At 48.7% G+C, this 18,299-nt stretch overlaps 1 protein-coding gene across 3 annotated transcripts in view; it reads right to left on the minus strand.

Annotated features, from left to right (window-relative positions):
* Positions 1-3,007: 3,007 nt before the first annotated feature.
* Positions 3,008-18,299, minus strand: part of AP3B2 (adaptor related protein complex 3 subunit beta 2) — a 35,357-nt gene continuing 20,065 nt past the window's right edge. For 2 of the 3 annotated variants that reach the window (XM_063090525.1, XM_063090524.1), the window contains 12 exons: positions 14,124-14,310; positions 12,715-12,833; positions 12,138-12,246; positions 11,683-11,806; positions 11,105-11,285; positions 10,866-10,926; positions 10,429-10,535; positions 9,912-10,140; positions 9,398-9,482; positions 9,057-9,154; positions 3,303-3,441; positions 3,008-3,158 (listed from right to left, as the gene is read on the minus strand). In XM_063090525.1, coding sequence (XP_062946595.1) covers positions 3,008-3,158; positions 3,303-3,441; positions 9,057-9,154; positions 9,398-9,482; positions 9,912-10,140; positions 10,429-10,535; positions 10,866-10,926; positions 11,105-11,285; positions 11,683-11,806; positions 12,138-12,246; positions 12,715-12,833; positions 14,124-14,310 — 1,590 coding nt within the window. Of the gene's footprint in view, positions 3,159-3,302; positions 3,442-9,056; positions 9,155-9,397; positions 9,483-9,911; positions 10,141-10,428; positions 10,536-10,865; positions 10,927-11,104; positions 11,286-11,682; positions 11,807-12,137; positions 12,247-12,552; positions 12,610-12,714; positions 12,834-14,123; positions 14,311-18,299 lie in introns of all 3 variants that reach the window. The other variant, XM_063090523.1, reaches the window with a different exon arrangement.

The following is an 18,299-nucleotide window of genomic DNA, read 5'->3' on the forward strand; positions in this document are numbered from 1 at the left end:
TGTTCCAACTCTAGGGTCCTTGCAGTGGCTTTCTTAGTGTCCTTAAGTTGATCTGTTCCCTAGGGTCACCAAGCCCACCCAACCATTGCAGCTAGCCTGGTGCTGCAGCCTGGCTAGAAACCGAAGCCATTTCTCTTGCCCATTTGCCAGGGTACTGCTTTGAAGCCATCCTAGACTGGAATCCAGTTCCTAGCCCCTCACTGAGCTCATTGTCCTCTGACCTGTTGAGGCCTGTGGTAGGGCTCAGACCACACTCTGTACATTGATGCTCCACCCCAACTTTGCTAGGGCACTTTCTACCTCAGTGCCAGTCCCTGTGCTTCTAACCACTTCCACCTCTCTCTGCATAACCCCTCACGTGCACCAGCAGGGTCCTAAGAGTGCTTCCCAGTCTGCCTGGTGGTCTTGGGCCCCACTGGAGTCCCACAGCCCTGGGCCAGCTCTCTGGCTGCCCTGTTAATGCTGCTCATGAGAAGCATTTCCCCTGCCGGCTGAGATCCAGGCAGCCCCTTAGGCCCTGGGTACACAGTTCACTATAATGGCAAAGACCTAGGCCAGAGACAAAACACAGGATGTGATATGGCTAGAAAAGAAAATGCTCTGGGGGGAAGCAGCCCCCTCCTCCCCTCCTCTCTCCACCCCCTGCCCTTCTGCAGCCCCTGCATGTCTGATCTGCTTCCACCTGCGTGTTCTGGGCTGCCTCTGTCTTATCCCTGCATACTCACTCTGGGATGCTGACATGGCAGGGCTGTGGGGGGGATGGCCATGGACCTAGAGTCTTGGAAGAGATGGGCTGGGCTGGCATTACAGCTAGGTAGCCACTCCCTCTTCCTCTCTGACTGAGATTCTCTCCCTCAGGCCACTCCCTCAGAACAATGGGTCCCTTCCCCCTTCTGTGTGGGAGACTGCTGCACCAGCCTGCCCAGCCTCTGCCTCTGCCAGCAGTCACAGCCCTCCCACCTGGACTCCTCCTCCTGACCAGCTGCAGAGTCACACTCTCTCCCCTGCTCACACCTCCCTCTCCTGCTTCCTGCCTCTCCCGAGTAAGCACAAGAACCATTTCCTTATGAAGTTATTGCTAATCCCAAAGCCTGGGACGTTCCAGAGAAACCAACGTAGAGCCATGGTCAAGGTTCCAGCTCCCTGGACTCTCACTCAGGGTTGGAGATCCTGGTGCCCTTTCCAAGAGGTTTTGGGAACCGAGGCTGTGAGCTGCCTGAAGAACATTAAGGGACTTGCCTTATGCACTTCTGGTTCCTACTGAATCCACTCTGGGGACTCTGATCCAGAATAAAGGCTGGTAAGGAATTCTCTGATGGTCCTTGTTCAAATTTATTAGAAAACTGCCCCCACCCTTTTTCTCAGTTCTGTGGGAAGTGCTGATTCAGAGGCAAAAGTGAGAATGAGTCTACCTACCGTTCAATTGGTGGATCAGTACCATTTCAGAACCTGCCGTGACAAAATTCTAGGGAGACTTTGGGGCCCCAAGGCTCGCAGAGCAGCAACAGCTCCAGCTGTTCTCTGGTGCCACAGTGCCCAGCAAGTCCCCAGAGACAGAGGCAGGGCTGTCCCCAGGCACTGCCTTTGTTCTCCTCCTCTGAGAAGAGGGCCATACCTGTTCCACTCTGCCTCACCCCTGAACAGACTTGCTCAGGGATGCTTAAGTGACAGGGCTGTGGGAAGGTATGGCCAAGAAACTAGAGCCTTGCTCATGGAGGATCAGAGGCTGAGGCACATCTCCAATTACCACTGGAGTCTGGTCCTTGTAACCCAGCCAGTCAGGATGTTTTGTGGGAAAAGCATTCTAAGATCAAAACCAAGTTTGGGTGAAGCTGTAAGCTCTAGCACCTCTTGCTGGGAAGGAGTGGTCACAATGCACATCAGCATAGTAAAGGCTCTGAGAAGCCTTGAGAAAAATAAATGTATTTCACTTAAATCCGTGGTTCCTAAACTTATTTGAACATATTTTTTTTTTTTTTTTTGGCAGAACACATGCTAATGGAACACCTTTTACACCTTTTGGAACCACTGTTAACTCAGCCTCTTTCCTCACCAGGAAAGGTGTCACTGCCCTCACTGTACAAACCAGGTTTGTCTCAGGTAATCCTCACTACTCAAGTGTGTCCACGGAGCAGCAGAATTGGCTCCTTATACCTTGTCAGAAATGCAGAATCACAGGCCCCACCCCAGACCTACTGATCAGAATCTGCCTGTTAATAGGATCCCCAGGTGATTAATGCAAGGTTTGAGAAGCACGGTTCTACATCTTCCAGTCTTCCTCATCTAAGATGTCCAGTTAGGTCATCTCCCCAACCAGGTGGGGCCTCCAGACCCCATATCCAGTTGAAATATTTTGAACTGTGCAACTATGTTTGGAAAATCCCCCATATTATGAGTTCTTCCTTCCCAAGGGTCTATGAGGCGAACCAAGGGGGGGACCACCAGTCATTGAAAAGGACTTGCTTCTGCAGAGGCTTATAAAAAGGACCAAGGAGTTCTTCCGGCTCAGTCTTCCCATCCCTGCTCAGATGTCTCTTCCACAGAAATGTCTTCAGGAGCCTACACATCTTGACCTCAAGATGATCACGTTGGGGATCCAACCAGAGTTGCCACTGAGAGTCAGTCACAGCCTCCCCTATGAGGTCACAAGAGCCAAACACAGTCACCCTTAGCAGCTCTGCCCCCAACCCCTTAGAAGGAAAGGTGAGCCAGCATCTAGGGAGAAGATATTTTATTGAGACTTTCCTACATAAATAGCTACAGAAAGCTGAGAGGATTGAAGGGAACAGTGGCTGTCTCCCCCTGCACAGGTCACTAAGGAATCTGTGGGGAGGGGAATGGAGGAGGACCTGGTAATGACCAGAGACAGGACCCCCTGGATGCTAACTGGCATGAGAAGGCTGATAGGGGAGCGGGGGGAGAGAGGGAGAAAAAGTGAGATGAACTAACAGCTCAGGTGTCATGGAGGAAGACAGGTGGGGCCCAAAGAGGTCACAGCACTCGGGAGTCACTGGGTCAGGGCCTGTATTACGTCCTTCACCAACATGGTGCCAATCACCATCTTCTCGCTATTGATGGTCAACTGGGCAGCTCCAGCTGGCCGGGCATCCAGGGTCAGCAGGACCAGGCTCCCACTGGTCAGTGTCCTGCCTGCAAACCTGAGGTGAGAGTAGAGAGGGGTGGGGGAGAGCTGCTAAAGGTGATTGTGTTTGGAAGGGGCTCGGCCCCTGAGGCAAAGGGCCTCTCCTTCAAATCAGGCCACCCAAGAACCCATCCCTTCCCCTGTACTGGTGGCCAAGTACCTGTACTCATCAGATGTCCCACAAGGGACACGACCCAGGTTAGCAGTGGTAGTCACTTTCTGCACCACAATGTGGTCGCTCCGACAGGTGTCTGGCAGTGTGAGCTTCTCTGTGATCTCGTTCATGCCCGTCAGCTTTCCTGGGGGCAGAGGTCATAATGAGGGCAGAGGCTAGCGCCTGGGTCTGCTTACTGAATATCTTCATTAAGCTCTCACAGGCTGGGCAGCTCTCATGCTTAGGGCAGCTCGGAATTTCCCTCATTCATCTTGGATGTGGCCCTCACCCAGGAAGCCTCTGTCAGCCTTCCCACCCCACCACCCAAGGCTTCATCCAGTTGTCCAAAAACTGATTTGACACTTCCCCCTGTTAGACACCTAGGCCACCAGTCCCTTGGCGTGGCCAGTGGACCTGGTGGTCAGTCAGTTCTTAGAGGTTCCCCCACCCTGGACCCCATTCCTTTTGGTCTTGCCTGTGTGGCCTTCCAACCCACTTTCAACTCCTTCACAGCTCCCAGAGGTTGAGCCCTCACAAAGAAATCCCAGGTGGCTGCTGGAGTCCTGGCCAGAGTCCAGTGGTCACACGCAGCCCTCATGGGCAGACCCTTAGCTGCCCCTAGCAGCAGCAGCTCCAGACCTGGCCAGAGCTCCTGAAGCCCCCAGGCCCTTACAGCATTCCCCAAACCCCTCATTCTACAGGGCTGACCTCTCCTCTCCACTCACCAGCCCCAGGCCACCCATGTGAGCTCCTTCCTCTGCCCTTCTGCATAACAACGCCTTGTCTTCAGCCTCACTCCTCCCTCTCCCATTCTTCTCCTCCTTTTGAGAACTGACATCCCTTTCCTGTTTCTTCCATCCTCTCCATTCACGACTAATCACATCTTGTCCTTCTACCTTCAGTCTGTTCATGTTCAAGTCTCTCCATTTCTAGAAAGTCCTTTCCAGAAGCAAGATCTTTCAACATGCCCATGGCCTGTCTCCCTACCCATTCACAGCCAAAGTCCTCCAAAGGCAACTCAATTCCTCTAGCCCTGGTCTCCCTTGACCCACTGCAATTGGCCTCTGCCCTCCTTTAGCAATCAAACACTCTCCCTAAGGTTGGCAGTGGCCTTCTACATGCTAAATCTGAAGGTCTTTAGTCACTGTGGCCTGCAGACCACCCCAAGGCACCCTTCTGCCTTGGCATCTCTCCTAATTCTGTTCCTACCTCTCACTCTGCTCCTTTCTTATCTCTCCCCTCCTGTTACTTCTGCAGAATTCAAGTTTTCCCCAAGGTCCTGTCCTTGGCATTCTTATCCTCCCCACACCCAGGGTGATCTCAGTCATACTCACAGATTCCATTGCCACCTCTAGGCTCATGACTCCAGCCTCAAGGTGTTTCTTGGGCACAGACCCACATTTTCAATTGCATACTAGACACCTTCTCCTGAATTTCCCAAATGCATTTCAAATCGGCTTATTCAAAACCTGCATTTCATAGAATGAGTTTGGGAGAATGGCTTCTGTTTCAATTTTTTGGAATAGTGTGAAGAGAATTGGTATTAATTCATTTTTAAAGGTTTGGTAGAATTCAGGAGTAAAGCCATTCGGTCCTGGGCTTTTCTTTGTTGGGAGATTGCTGATTACTACTTCAGTCTCATTGCTTGTTATTGGTCTATTCAGGTTTTCTATGTCTTCTTGGTTCAGTTATGGTAGTTTGTATGTATCCAGAAATTTATCCATTTCCTCCAGGTTTTCAAATTTGTTGGCCTAGGGCCGGGCCGTGGCGGCTCACTTGGGAGAGTTAGGTGCTGATAACACCAAGGCCATCAGTTCGGATCCCATATAGGGATGGCCAGTTTGCTCACTGGCTGAGCGTGGTGCTGACAACACCAAGCCAAGCGTTGAGATCCCCTTACCGGTCATCTTTAAAAAAAAAAATGTGTCGGCCTATAGTTGTTAATAATAGTCTCTAGTGATTCTTTGTATTTTTGTGCTATCAGTTGTAATGTCTCCTTGATTTTTGTTATTTGGGTCTTCTCTCTTCTTTTTTTAGTTAGCCTAGCTAATAGCTTAGGCCATTTGTCAATTTTGTTTATCTTCTCAAAAAACAACTTTTTGTTTCATTGATCTTTTTTTATCATTTTGGGGGTCTCTAATTCATTTAGTTCTGCTCTGATCTTAATTATTTCTTTCCATTTACTAATTTTGGAGCTGGATTGTTCTTGTTTTTCTAGTTCTTTGAGGTGTAGTGTTAGGTTGTTTATTTGAAAACTTTCTATTTTGATTCTTTCTATTCTTTCTAGGCATTTATTGCAATAAAATTCCCCCTTAGTACTGCTTTTTCTGTATCCCACAGGTTTTGGTATGATAGGTTTTATTTTCATTAGTTTCAAGAAATTTTTTGATTTCCTGTTTAATTTTTTCTTGGACCTATATGTCTTTCAAAAGTGTGTTGTTTAATTTCCAAGGAGGCCATTCTCCCAAATTCATTCTACGAGGCCAGCATCATCCTGATAGCAAAATCAGACAGAGATACAATGAAAAAAGAAAACTACAGGCCAGTATCTCTGATGAATGTAGATGCAAAAATACTCAACAAAGTATTAGCAAACAGAATACAGCAACACAACAAAAAAATAAACACCATGATCACCAAGGATGCAAGGATGGTTCAACATACACAAATCAATCAATATGATACACCAAATCAAAAAAAAAAAAAAAGAACAGAAACCACAAATTATCTCAATAGATGCAGAAAAAGCATTTGACAAAATTCAACATCCCTTCATGATAAAGACTCTCAGCAAATTAAGCATAGAAGGAAGGTATCTCAACACAATAAAAGCCATATATGACAAACCTACTGACAATATCCTGAATGGGGAAAAACTGAAAGCTTTTCCCTTAAGAACACGGACAAGACAAGGATGCCCACTCTCACCACTCCTATTTAACATAGTATTGGAAGTACTAGCCAGCGCAATCAGGCAAGAGAAAGAAATAAAGGGCATCCAGATTAGAAAAGATGAAGTCAAACTGTACCTGTTTGCAAATGACATGATCCTATATAGTGAAAAACCTAAAGACTCTACCAAGAAACTTTTATTTTTTATTTTTATTTTTTTTAAAAGATGACCGGTAAGGGGATCTTAACCCTTGACTTGGTGTTGTCAGCACCACGCTCACCCAGTGAGCCAACCGGCCATCCCTATATGGGATCCGAACCCGTGGCCCTGGTGTTATCAGCACCGCACTCTCCCGAGTGAGCCACAGGCCGGCCCTACCAAGAAACTTTTAGAGCTCATAAACGAATTCAGGAAAGCTGCAAGATACAAAATCAACACACAGTTTTTATACTCCAATAACAAACTAGCAGAAAAAGAAATCAGGAGAGCAAGCTCATTTACAATAGTCACCAAAAAAAAAAAAAAAAAAAAAACCCTCGGAATCAACTTAACCAAGGAGGTGAAAGAACTCTACAATCAGAACTGCATATCATTGCTGAAAGAAATTAAAGAGGACACAAAAGGATGGAAAGATATTACATGCTCTTGGATTGGAAGAATGAACATTATGAAAATGTCCATACTGCCCCAAACAATCTACAGATTCAATGTAATCTCCATCAAAATACCAATGACTTTCTTCACAGAAATGGGAAAATAATCCTAATATTCACATGGAACAACAAAAAACCACAAATAGCCAAAGAAATTCTCAGCAAAAAAAATAATAAAATAAAGCCAGAGACATTACACTACCTGACTTTAAATTATACTATAAAGCTATAATAACCAAAACAGCATGATACTGGCATAAAAACAGACACTCAGACCAATGGAACAGAACAGAGAACCCAGAAATCAATCCACATACTTACGGCCAACTGATCTTTGACAAAAGCAACAAGAACATACACTGGGGAAAAGACTGCCTCTTCAATAAATGGTGATGGGAAAACTGGATATCCATATGTAGAAGAATGAAACTAGATCCATACCTCTCACCATATACCAAAATCAACTCAAAATGGATTAAAAACTTATATAATAAGACCCTAAACTATAAAACTACTAAAAAAACCCATAAGGGAAACACTTCAGGAAGTAGGACTGGGCAAAGACTATGAATAATACCCAAGAGCACAAGCAACAAAAGAAAAAATAAACAAATGGGATTATATCACACTAAAAAGCTTCTGCACAGCAAAAGAAACTATTAATGGAGCAAAAAGACAACTACAGAATGGGAGAAAATATTCACAAACTATGCACCCGACAAGGGGTTAATATCTAGAATATACAAGGAACTCAAATAACTCAAGAGTAAAACAAGTAACCTGATTTAAAAAATAGGCAAAGGAGTTGAATAGGCATTTCTCAAAGGAAGATACACAAATGGCCCAACAGACACATGAAAAAATGCTCAACATCACTAATCATCAGGCAAATGCAAATCAAAACCACTTTGAGATACCATCTCACCAGAGTTAGACTGGCCATTATCAAAAAGACAGAGAATAACAGATGCTGGTGAAGATGCAGAGAAAAGGGGAACCCTCCTACACTATTGGTGGGACTGTAAATTAGTGCAGCCATTAAAGAGTATGGACGTTCCTCAGACAACTACAGATAGAACTGCCATAAGTTGCAGCAATCCCACTGCTGGGTATATACCCAATGGAATGGGAATCATTATGTCGAAGGAATAACTGGACTCCCATGTTTACTGCAGTTCTATTTACAATAGCCAAGATATGGAACCAACCTAAATGTCCATTGATGGACAACTGGATAAGGAAAATGTGGTATATATATACAATGGCATACTACTCAGCCATGAAAAAGAATGACATTCTGCCATTTGCAGTAACATGGATGAACTTAGAAAAATTATGTTAAGTGAAATAAGCCAGACACAGAAAGAGAAATACCACATGTCCTCACAAGTGAGAATTTAAAAATAAATTTAAAAAGGAAGAAAGAAAGGTATAACAATCACAATAATTCATTGAACTTTCAAAAGGAGAAAACAGAACTGAGGCCACCAGAGGTGGGGGTAGAGAGGGTTAGCAATAAATTGGTAATGGGCCACAAAAGATGATTACATTGTGTAATGTTGAACATACTTATTATCCTGATATGGTCATCACATAATGGACACAGGTACCAATATTCAATGCTGTACCCCACAGATACATACAATTCATTACATTTCAATAAAAAAGAATTAAATAAAACAAAAATAAGACTTGTATTTCAAAATCGACTTATCCAAAACTAAATGTGATCTTCTCTCTCTCCCTTCCCCAACCTGTTCTTTCTTCTAGATCAGGGAAGAGTTTTGCAAATTACAGCCTGTAGGCCAAAGCCAGCCCACTACCTATATGGCCCACAATGTTTTTTACATTTTGAAAGTGTTGGGAAAAAAACCACAAGAAGATTAATATTTCATGGCACATGAAAATTATGTGAAATTTAAACTAGTGTTTATAAATAAAATTGGAACACAGCCACACTCATTCACTTACATTCTGTCTATGGCTGTATTTGTGTTACAACAGCAGAGGTGAGTAAGAGCAACAGAGGCCACACGACCCTCAAAGCATAAAACATTTACTTTATGGCCCTTTACAGAAAAATGTTTGCCAACCCCTGGTCTACATGAAGGGCACCACCATTCTCCCTACCAACCAAGCCAGAAATTCTAGCATCAGCTTGTATACCTCTCTCTCCCTGAGCACTCTCCCTGCCCACCCCCAGGGGGCACTCACCCTGTTCCTTTTTGAACTCATTCTCACTCATGAACACAGGGGCCATCAGCTCCCCAACAGGTGGCTGAATGGAGACGTAGAACTGTCGGGTTTGAGTGCTGGACAGGGTGGAAGGAGATGGAGAGAGAAGTGAGGCCAGCATCTCTCCCCTCACCTCCACCTTGTCTAGGAGCAAGGCTCGGATGCAGCAGGACAGTGAGGTAGGACCCGAGGGCTTGGGATGGCTCCCAGACCCACCCAATCTCAATGTATCCCCACCTACCACCACCTCCAGCTTTGGTTCATTCTGGCCCTGCCTCTCTCCAGCCTACCCTCCACCCCACCATGAGATGGACACATACCACAGCTGGAAGTTGGCTGCCTGGGTTGAATCACAGAAATTAATGCCCATTACAGCAGTGGCAGATTCTCCAGGTGCCAGAGACTCTGAAGCAGTGTGAGGCAGGGCAAGAGGGAGAGAGAGACACCATAACCTGGCGGTTCTGGAGCACAGTCTAGCCCCATCCTCTCCTCCACTGTCAGAGCTGACCAGCTGTCTTTGGAATCCTGGCTTTCTGGGCCCCTGGAGACTGTTCCTGGTTTCCGCCTGCAATCTAAGTACCCTTCCCCCACCCACCCTTGCCCCACTTAAGTCATTCCTGAAAGAACCAAGGCCCAGATCTGTTGCTGCAAGAATCTCCTGCCCTGATACAAACTTGCTTGTGTTCTAATCTATCTTGCCCACCATGTTAGATGCCATCTGTGTGCCCCCATGGCCTAGTCCCTGGCCTGGCACAAAGAGGGGATCAGTAACCACAGAAGGACTGACTCTGCCCAGGAGCCTCTTCCTCTACCCTGTTCAAGGCCTTTCCATACCGATTTCAGGAAATTCTTGGATGCTGATGCCAGCAGGCAGTTTGGGGGTGCCTATATGCAGGCCCTTGATGGGGGTATCAGAACTATTGGAGAAGTAGACGTGCACAGACACCATGTGGGGGTCACCAGAGAAAGGCTGGCGGCTGAAGGCATAGTCCACGGCTAGCCCCTCGCCAGCTACCCGGTGCAGCAGCTCCTGCCTCCCAACACCTGACATTGGACTCAGCAGCTAAAGCAGAGGAGTAGGGGAAATACGGAAATAAACACAAAGTAGAGTCTGTCCCAACTTTGTCCCCACCTAGGGCCATCCAGCAACTGGAACTCACAGCTACCCTCTTTATCGCTCCTCCTACACACACACACACACACACACACACACACACACACACACACACACACACACACTCTCTCTCTCTCTCTCTCTCTCTCTCTCTCTCTCTCTCTCTCTCAAATCCACACCATAGGATGCAGCAGAGATGTGTCCCTGCCCCAGCCCAGTCCCTCCCACCCCACTCACCGAGGGCACCAGCGAGGAATCTGTGAGTGTCAGGCCCTCCAGGTCAGCAGCCAGACTGGTGGACACAACCATGGAGGGAGACACAGGCTGGACACTGGGAGGGGTGACTGTAAGAATAGATAAGAAAGACTACAATGAAGGAGAGGGAAAGTGGAGTTGGCTAAGGTTGAGCAGGAAGCCCAGGGCTCAAGAGGCAACCAGTTCAGCACCATGGACAGCAAAGCACATGGCAGTCTGGAGGCTTTCAGTGATACACCCACCCTGGACCCCAACCCCACATGTGTAGAGGTCATCCTGCTGTCCTGTTAGGCCTGAAGATGTGTTCTGTCTATTTCTCTGCCCCAAGACCTGAGGAACCTGATCCAGAGCCCCCGTGTACCCTCCTAAATCGCTCCCCAGGGCTCCTTCCCTCTGTGATTTGTATCACCCAAACTCACAGTCCTCCAGATCAAGCAGAGAGATTTCCTTGGTGGCAGGGGCACTTTTGCTGCTGGGAGGCTGAAAGAGAAAAATGTGGAATGTGGGAGTGGGGAAGGCAAGCGCCCTGGGCTGTTCTGGGTTTGGTGGAATATTCCATGGGCTGTTCTGGATGGTGGGGAGATGTCTGTGCCTGGCCCAGAGGGTCGGAAGGGCCCTAGCCCATAAGCCCACCTCTTCTCTACCCCAAGCCCCTCACTGTTTTCCTCCTCCAAGAGGCAGGTTCCACTTGCTCTTCCTCAGACTCTGATGTCATCTCCGAATCTGATGAGCTACTGCTGGAATCACTGCCCTCATCTGAGGACGAGCCTTCTCCTTGTCCCTCTGGCACCTTCTTCTTCTTCATTTTCCTCTTCTCACCTTCCTCCTCACTCTGTTCACTGGGGGACAGTGGGAAGGCAGGGCTCAGGCCTGGCCTGGACACCCCCTCCTTTCCTCACAGAAGAACAGGGGAAGGCTTGAAAAGCGGGGGTGGGGAGCATGGGCCCGCAGATTCCATACCTGGATTCCCATGCCTGAGCCCCGATGAGAGCTTTGAACCAGCTTGTGCCAGCTTAGGCTCCAGGCCCTATTACTTCTTCATGCCACCCTCCTGAGGACTGAGACCTTCTGCAGCCAGCAAAGGCAACTACCTGAGCTGACCATGGGTCTGCCAGCCCCCAACAGCTCATGAGAAGCTCAGGGACTCTTAGGAGACTGGCTAAGGCTCAGTGTTAACCCTTCTTTTCCAAGGGAGACCCCTGAACCCCATCAGCCATCTATCTGGCTCCCCCTTACCTCTCGCTGCCTCTCTCTTTCTCCTCATCCTCATCTTGGTCTTCATTATCAGACTCACTGCTGGACTCCCCAGAGCCACTCTCGCTGCTGCTATTACTGTCCGACTCACTCTCAGACTCAGGATCTATGGGGGAACTGTGTCAGACTTCCTGGGGTCTGGAGCAGATGCCCGGGGTTCCTGGCTTCAGATTCAGCACTGAAGCTGCAAACCCCTCTGACCTGCTCCCAGCCCCAGATGCCAACTGGAACAGACTGGGACACAGAGAGACTCATAGGGATAGAGACTGCACAAGCACACACACACCTGGGATATGCAGTCCCTCAAGTGCACAAATACACATACAGCAGCTCACAAGCAGGTGCCCACTCCCTTTGACACACCCCTCAGAGGTCAGTCACACAGGCACACATGTGGACAGGAGCACAGAGGGCCCCAGCTCTGCCTGTCTCCTCACCACTGTCTGCAGACTCCGTGGGGCCTGACTCCCCCTCAGAGTCTGAGTAGAAGGGTTTTTCCTTCTCCTTCCTCTTCTCCCGGTTTGAGCATTTCGTCCATTCAGGTACCTGGAGATGAGGGTAGGTGGGGGGGCCACATCATCATGGTTGGAGAGGGGGAAGGAAAGAAGGCCCTTCTTACCCTTCACCCCACCTCTTCTTGGGGCCCTATCTGGTCCTGTCCCCAAAAGGGAATAATGGGGGAAGAGGGAAGGGGAACTGTCCATGGAGAGGAGGGGATGCTGCTCACAGAGGGGGCCCTGCCAAACCACAGAGGAAACAGATTAAGGAGGGCATGGGAGCCCAGCACCTGGGGGAACGGGAGGGTGCAGCACAGGGTGGGGAGAGAGCACACAGCACACGGGGAGGGGAGACCTCAGTGTATTCGCCCAACAGGCCCACGTGGGTCTCAATAAGGGAGAGGTCTTCTTCCTGTGTGGGGAGGGTGTCAGGAGGGCTGGGCCAGCACTGCCAGGGCACCCTGCTGTCTGTCCCTCTCAGTCCCCACACACAATTCAACCCTCCACCCATGCTGACCTCCACGTTGCGCACAGACGGGTCTGGGGCTTCCTCTGGCCAGTCTGGGAGCTCCTGGTAGCCAGTGGCCTTGGCATTGAGCAGGTGGGACAGTGAGCCCAGCTGGAAGTGATCCCGGTCTGGGGACAGGTTCAGAGGTCAGGCAAGTAATGGCAGTGAGGAAATGCCCAGGGAGTTGTTTCCTAGGTGGGGCCGGGTGGTGATTCTTCCCCTCCCTGGCTGGGTACAGGAAGGAAATGGATGTGTCTCCTAATGGCTTTTCACCCTGACTACACCTTCAGGCTCACATGATGGAAGAAAAGGTTGTCCTGCTGGGCAAGAGCAGGGACTGAGGGGACAGCAGGGGCAGGCAGGAGGGCACTGTGAGCACAGAGATGCTGCCACCTGTCTGCTCGGATCTCCTGAGTGACGCATAAGCATGAGTGGGCTTCTCTTCCAGGGAAGCAGGGCCATGTGCTACTACATGGTCAGGCTTGAGGGAGGCCTAAGTGAGCTGAGGATGGCAGCTGGGAATGAGAGGCCAGCCAGGCTGGATAAGGGGAAGGAGGCTGTCTGGCCCGGCTCTGGACTCAGCGGGAAGGGTGAGCAGTCAGAATGGGAGCAAGAGGGAGTCAGGGTCAGAGGTCGGGCACGTGATACAGGAGGGCAGCACAGAGACCTGTGAGTGAAGATGGTGTCATGGAGAAAGGGACTGCTGCCCTTCCTCCTGGGAGATTTTCAAAGCTGCCCTGACCTGTCAGAATCTCCCTATTCCTGAGGTCCAGGGAAGAGAAGAACGAAAAGATACCCAGGAGAACCAAGCTTTGTGAAAGAGGTTCCTTTCCTATGTAGGTTTTTGGCTTTGGTTCCTGGGGTCCAGAGAGTCAGCTGGAGGCCCCTCTCCACCAGGCCCCTCTCAGAGCCCTTGCCACAGGAGAGGAGGCCTTAAGGGCCAAGCCTGACAGAGGGATGGCTGAAAGCCTGGGGCCCGGGGTGTGGGCTGACCTCTAGTGACTCAGCCTACAGTGCTGGCACCCACTTTCTCAGGACTTTTATAAATGTGCACCTCTCCTTTGTATGTTCTTTTACTTCCTGCCCTCCTGGGTCCTTGAGATTTCTTGATACAGATTTCCAAGCCTAGTGTTTACTCAGGGAGGGAGATGGAAAGGGGACCTGAGAGGGGCCAGGAGCCAGCAACCCATCCTGGCAGATACCCAGGTGAGACGATACAGGTGGTGGGCATGGCTAGGTAAGAGAGTAGGCCCTGGGGCTACAGGAGGGGCAAAAGGGGTGAGCTGGGGGGTGGGGAGGGCAGGACCAACTTTCTCCAGAAGCCCCGCCCACAGAAACTTGGTGCCTGGCTATGGCTGGGGCCCTGGCCAGTACCCACCCCTGCCCCCAGGGAGATTACTCTGGATTTGAGCTCTCACCTTTGAAGGATGACTCCAAGACTGGGGCTGGTTTGGGTGCCAGGAAGAGCTTCTTGGCATGGCGGCTGAGGGCCCCGCCCTGCTCAGAAGGGACAATGAGCTGCCGGGTGAAGCGTGCTCGGTCACGGATATCATAGTTCTGGTCGTACTTGGCCAGACTCAGCACATACTGGGTCAGCAACTTGGTCTGGGGAACAAGAGGTGGGTAGGCAGCTGACAGGGAGGCTGGGGACACAGGAGACTCTGCACCAGACTCTATGTCGAGCTTCTCATCTCCCCGCTTACAACTTTCCCTCCCTGCCCAGCTGGTGCATTTTCTCTCATCTCTCTGGCCCTGACTCCTGACCCTGACTTTGACAACTGCCTCAGGCCAGCAAAAGAGACTGCTCTTTTGGACTGTCCTCCCTCTTGGCCCTAGACTCCATTCTTTCTCAGGTTTTTGGTTCCCAACGCCCCGGGCCCAGACAACCTCTTCACTCTGGGATGACGAGGCAAGTGGAAGTCTGTAACATTCTGCTAGATCTCACAATTTCTATGCTCCACCACCCAGGGAGAAACTAGTCAACAAAAAGAGAGGGGAGATAAACCAGAATCCCTTTGGCGGGAGCTGCCCTTATGCCCTCATCAACCCACATAGCAGATTCTGAGCAACCCTGGGGTCTCGAAGGGCCCAACCTTTCCCTGGAAGGTTCTAATGAGATCAGAACAAACCGTAGCTGCCCATAGGTTTTTGCAAAGGTCATGTAGGGTTCATAGTCTGCAGTCAAGGCAACTACATCCAAGGACCTAAAGTCTGAATTTCTGTCCTAATCATGGCCTAGTCTCACCTGCCTTAACAACGACAGTGGTTGCAGCCATCATTGATGGGGTGCCTTCTAGCACTGAGTACTGTGCTAGGTGCTCCACACTGCCTTACTTAATCTCCACAACTTTCTGAAAGGTAGGTGTGATTGCCCCATTTTACAGAGAAGCTGAGTCAGTAAGTCTCTTCTCCGAGGCTGAGGAGCGCTTTGTGCTGCATTCAGGCTTGGACCTGCCAGAGCCGCACCCTGTTCACTTCCCCTCACTGTCTACTTGCTGACATGAAGGCGCTACCCTGACCCAGGTCTCCATGTCTCCATCTCTTGGGGCCAAGATCAAAACCACGAAGTAATCTACAGCTACAGGGCCCAGAAGCAGTGGGGACAAGTAGGAGGGAGCCTGGAACCAAGTCTGGTCTCCTAAGGTTTATGGTGATATACTGTCACATCCAGCCTCAGACATGGCTGGCCCAGCTAATCTGGCAGGAACATCAGGCAGATATCTGTGAGGGAGAGACCCCCAGAAGCTGACCCAGAATGAGAGCAGCTATACAATTGTCCCACTTTACTCAAGAAAGCCACTGTGACTCCATTCCTACCTACAACATGGCCCAAGAGACTTTGGTGGCTTCATGTTCAACTCAGTCCCTTCCAGCGTCACGGCACCTGAAATACTGTTCACAGATAAGTACTCCCAACCACATACTCCCCTAATACAATGGGTTAAAAAATAGGAAAATGGGATGCCATTGCAATGAACTTCGTTACAGACCAGGCTCTGCCTTGGCCTTCTAACCGCCAACGCTGGTGGATGCCCTTATCAACGTGGTCCACTATCAAGATGCTGCTGCTCCCTCTTTTGGTTTGAACAGTGCCCTCCTCCACAGACTTGCACCTGGCTAATCACAGATTCCCCCTCCTCCTAAAGTCCTTGCCTAATTCTAGAAAGAACTGTTCAGGATTTGACCCATCTGTCCACTGCCTTAACTGCATGTCAACAACCAATGTAAGAAGGAGCCAGTTCATCCACCTCACACCTCAACATTGCAGGATTCACCTATTCGCTACACTTATTCATAATTAGCTACCCTTCTTCACCCCATGGTCCCATTCCCCACAGATTATGGCATCCAGTCCTTACTACCAGGACCCCTACCTCACCTAACCAAGAAGCACAGTAATTATGGGCTGCTGAAGAGGGCCTATGAGACACACTTCACTGCAACAAGAACAGAACAAGGCTCCAACTGACCAGTGGGCTCCATCTGCCAGGGAAGAATTTTAGGTGGGAAACACTGACTCCCTTTCAGTAACCTATGCCAATATACCTGCTACCTTGCAACCACCTCTTAAATCATGCTCAGAAAACTGGCTACTAAAAGAATTAAAATACATCCTCCCCTACCACACTACCCATAAATAAGGTCTAGGCGGATGTGGCAGACAGACTCTAAGGTCCTCCCTGCCAATCCCTGCCTCCTGGTGTTCGTGCCTTTGTGTAATCCCATGCTTATGTGTCATTACAGAAGACTCCCTCTTGCTAGTAAACTGGCTCGAGAGACTTTCTCCCTTGTGGCTTTGAAGAAATAAGTGGCCATGTTGGGAGGCCCATGTGGCAAGGAGCTAAGGGCAGCCTCTAGAAACTGAGGGTCATCTCCAGCTGACAGCCAGCAGAAGCCAGGAACTCAGCCTACAACCACAATGAACGGAATCCTGTAACCATGTGAGCTTGGAAGTGAACCCTTCCCCAGCAGAGCCTCTAGATGAAAACCCAGCCTTGGCTGACTGTAGTCTTTCTTAAGACCTAACTAAGCCATATCTGGATTCTCACCCATAGAAACTGTGAGAAAATAAGCATGTGTTGTTTTAATAAGTTTATGGTAATTTATTATGCTGCAGTAGAAAACTAATACAATGGACTAAAAAATGTGAAAATAGAAAAAAATCTGGAGGAAATTTCAAGTTAAAAACTTAATTGATATATGAACAGGAAAAAAACCTTCAAATATGAAAGCATTGGAAGGAAACAGAAATGAAAAGATTAAAATATTGGATAATACACAAATGTACAACTTCTGAAGGACTATATATAGGCATAACAAAAATTTTTTTTAAAGCTAAGGAGATATAAGATTAACGGTGGTCTTTTCTAAGTGGTAGACTTATGGATAATTTAAACTTTACAATTTTTTTTTTATTGTATGAGTGTTCTATGATGAGCATGCATTATCTTTATTACATAAAAATGTTCTTTTTTTTTTTTTTTTTAATTCTCCAGAATTTATCAGAATCTTCCAACTATTGCAGAGGAAGCCAGATGGAATGACTGTAGCTCCTTCTGTGCCACTGGCAGACCTTCCTCCCACACATTTCATTTCCCAAAAGCATTCTAGGCTTTTGCCTCAGGTGCTATACCCAGGCAGTTGTAATAACTACCTTCACTACCAACACCCACACTGTCCCCCGCAAGCCCCCTGTCTCCGCATCTATTGAGCTTTTGTGGCCTTTTGTCTAGAATCTGATTATCTGCTGATAATAGAAGGGCAGAGGCCTCATCACGGTTATCTCCTTGGCCTCAGCCTGGGCCAGGAATTGGCACGCAGTGGGGTCAGGAAGTTGGGAGGAATGACAGGGATCACTGTGCCCTTTTAGCCGGCCCAGACTGTCACACATGGTTCCAGCATGGGGGGACGCATCACTGCTGTTTTGCAAGGACAGTCATAAGCATATCCAAATCACCTCCCTCCACCACTCCCAGAAGAGGCTAGGGAGAAAGAAGGGAGAAAGAAGGGAGAAAGAAGGGAGAAAGAAGGGAGAAAGAAGGGAGAAAGAAGGGAGAAAGAAAGGGAGGACAAAATTTCTCTTTATTGAATCAAAGAACCATTCTAAGGGGCCTGTGCCTCCAATGGCCCACCTTCAGGTGAAGAAGAGCCTGCAGGGCAGTGTCCATTTACCTGAATAGCCTATGCTGGGTGCCCTATGGGGGGTTAGGACCCCTTATGTCCTGCCTAAGAAAGGGGTTCAGTTACATATACCCACAGCTCTCTGTGATAACCCTGACACAGCTCTTTCTGCTGTGTTTAAAATGTTTATTATTGTCCTTTTTCTCCTACTTGGCTACTACTTGGCTATGAGCATTTGGAAGCCAGTAAACATTCTCACTCACTATCATATCCCCAGGACATAGCTCAGTGTCAGCCAAATAGCAGGCACTCAGGAAATGTATGTTAAATAAATGAACAAATGCACATGTAGGTAACAGTGACAACTAAGGGAAATGCCATCAGGACAGGCCCAGGCTTATGAAAACATGCCAACTTTGCCATCAGGGGCTCAGGATCCTCCCATCAGAACAAAGGAGGCACACAAATATCTG

The sequence above is a fragment of the Cynocephalus volans genome, chromosome 3 (genome assembly GCF_027409185.1).
Source record: "Cynocephalus volans isolate mCynVol1 chromosome 3, mCynVol1.pri, whole genome shotgun sequence".
Lineage (NCBI taxonomy): Eukaryota > Metazoa > Chordata > Mammalia > Dermoptera > Cynocephalidae > Cynocephalus > Cynocephalus volans.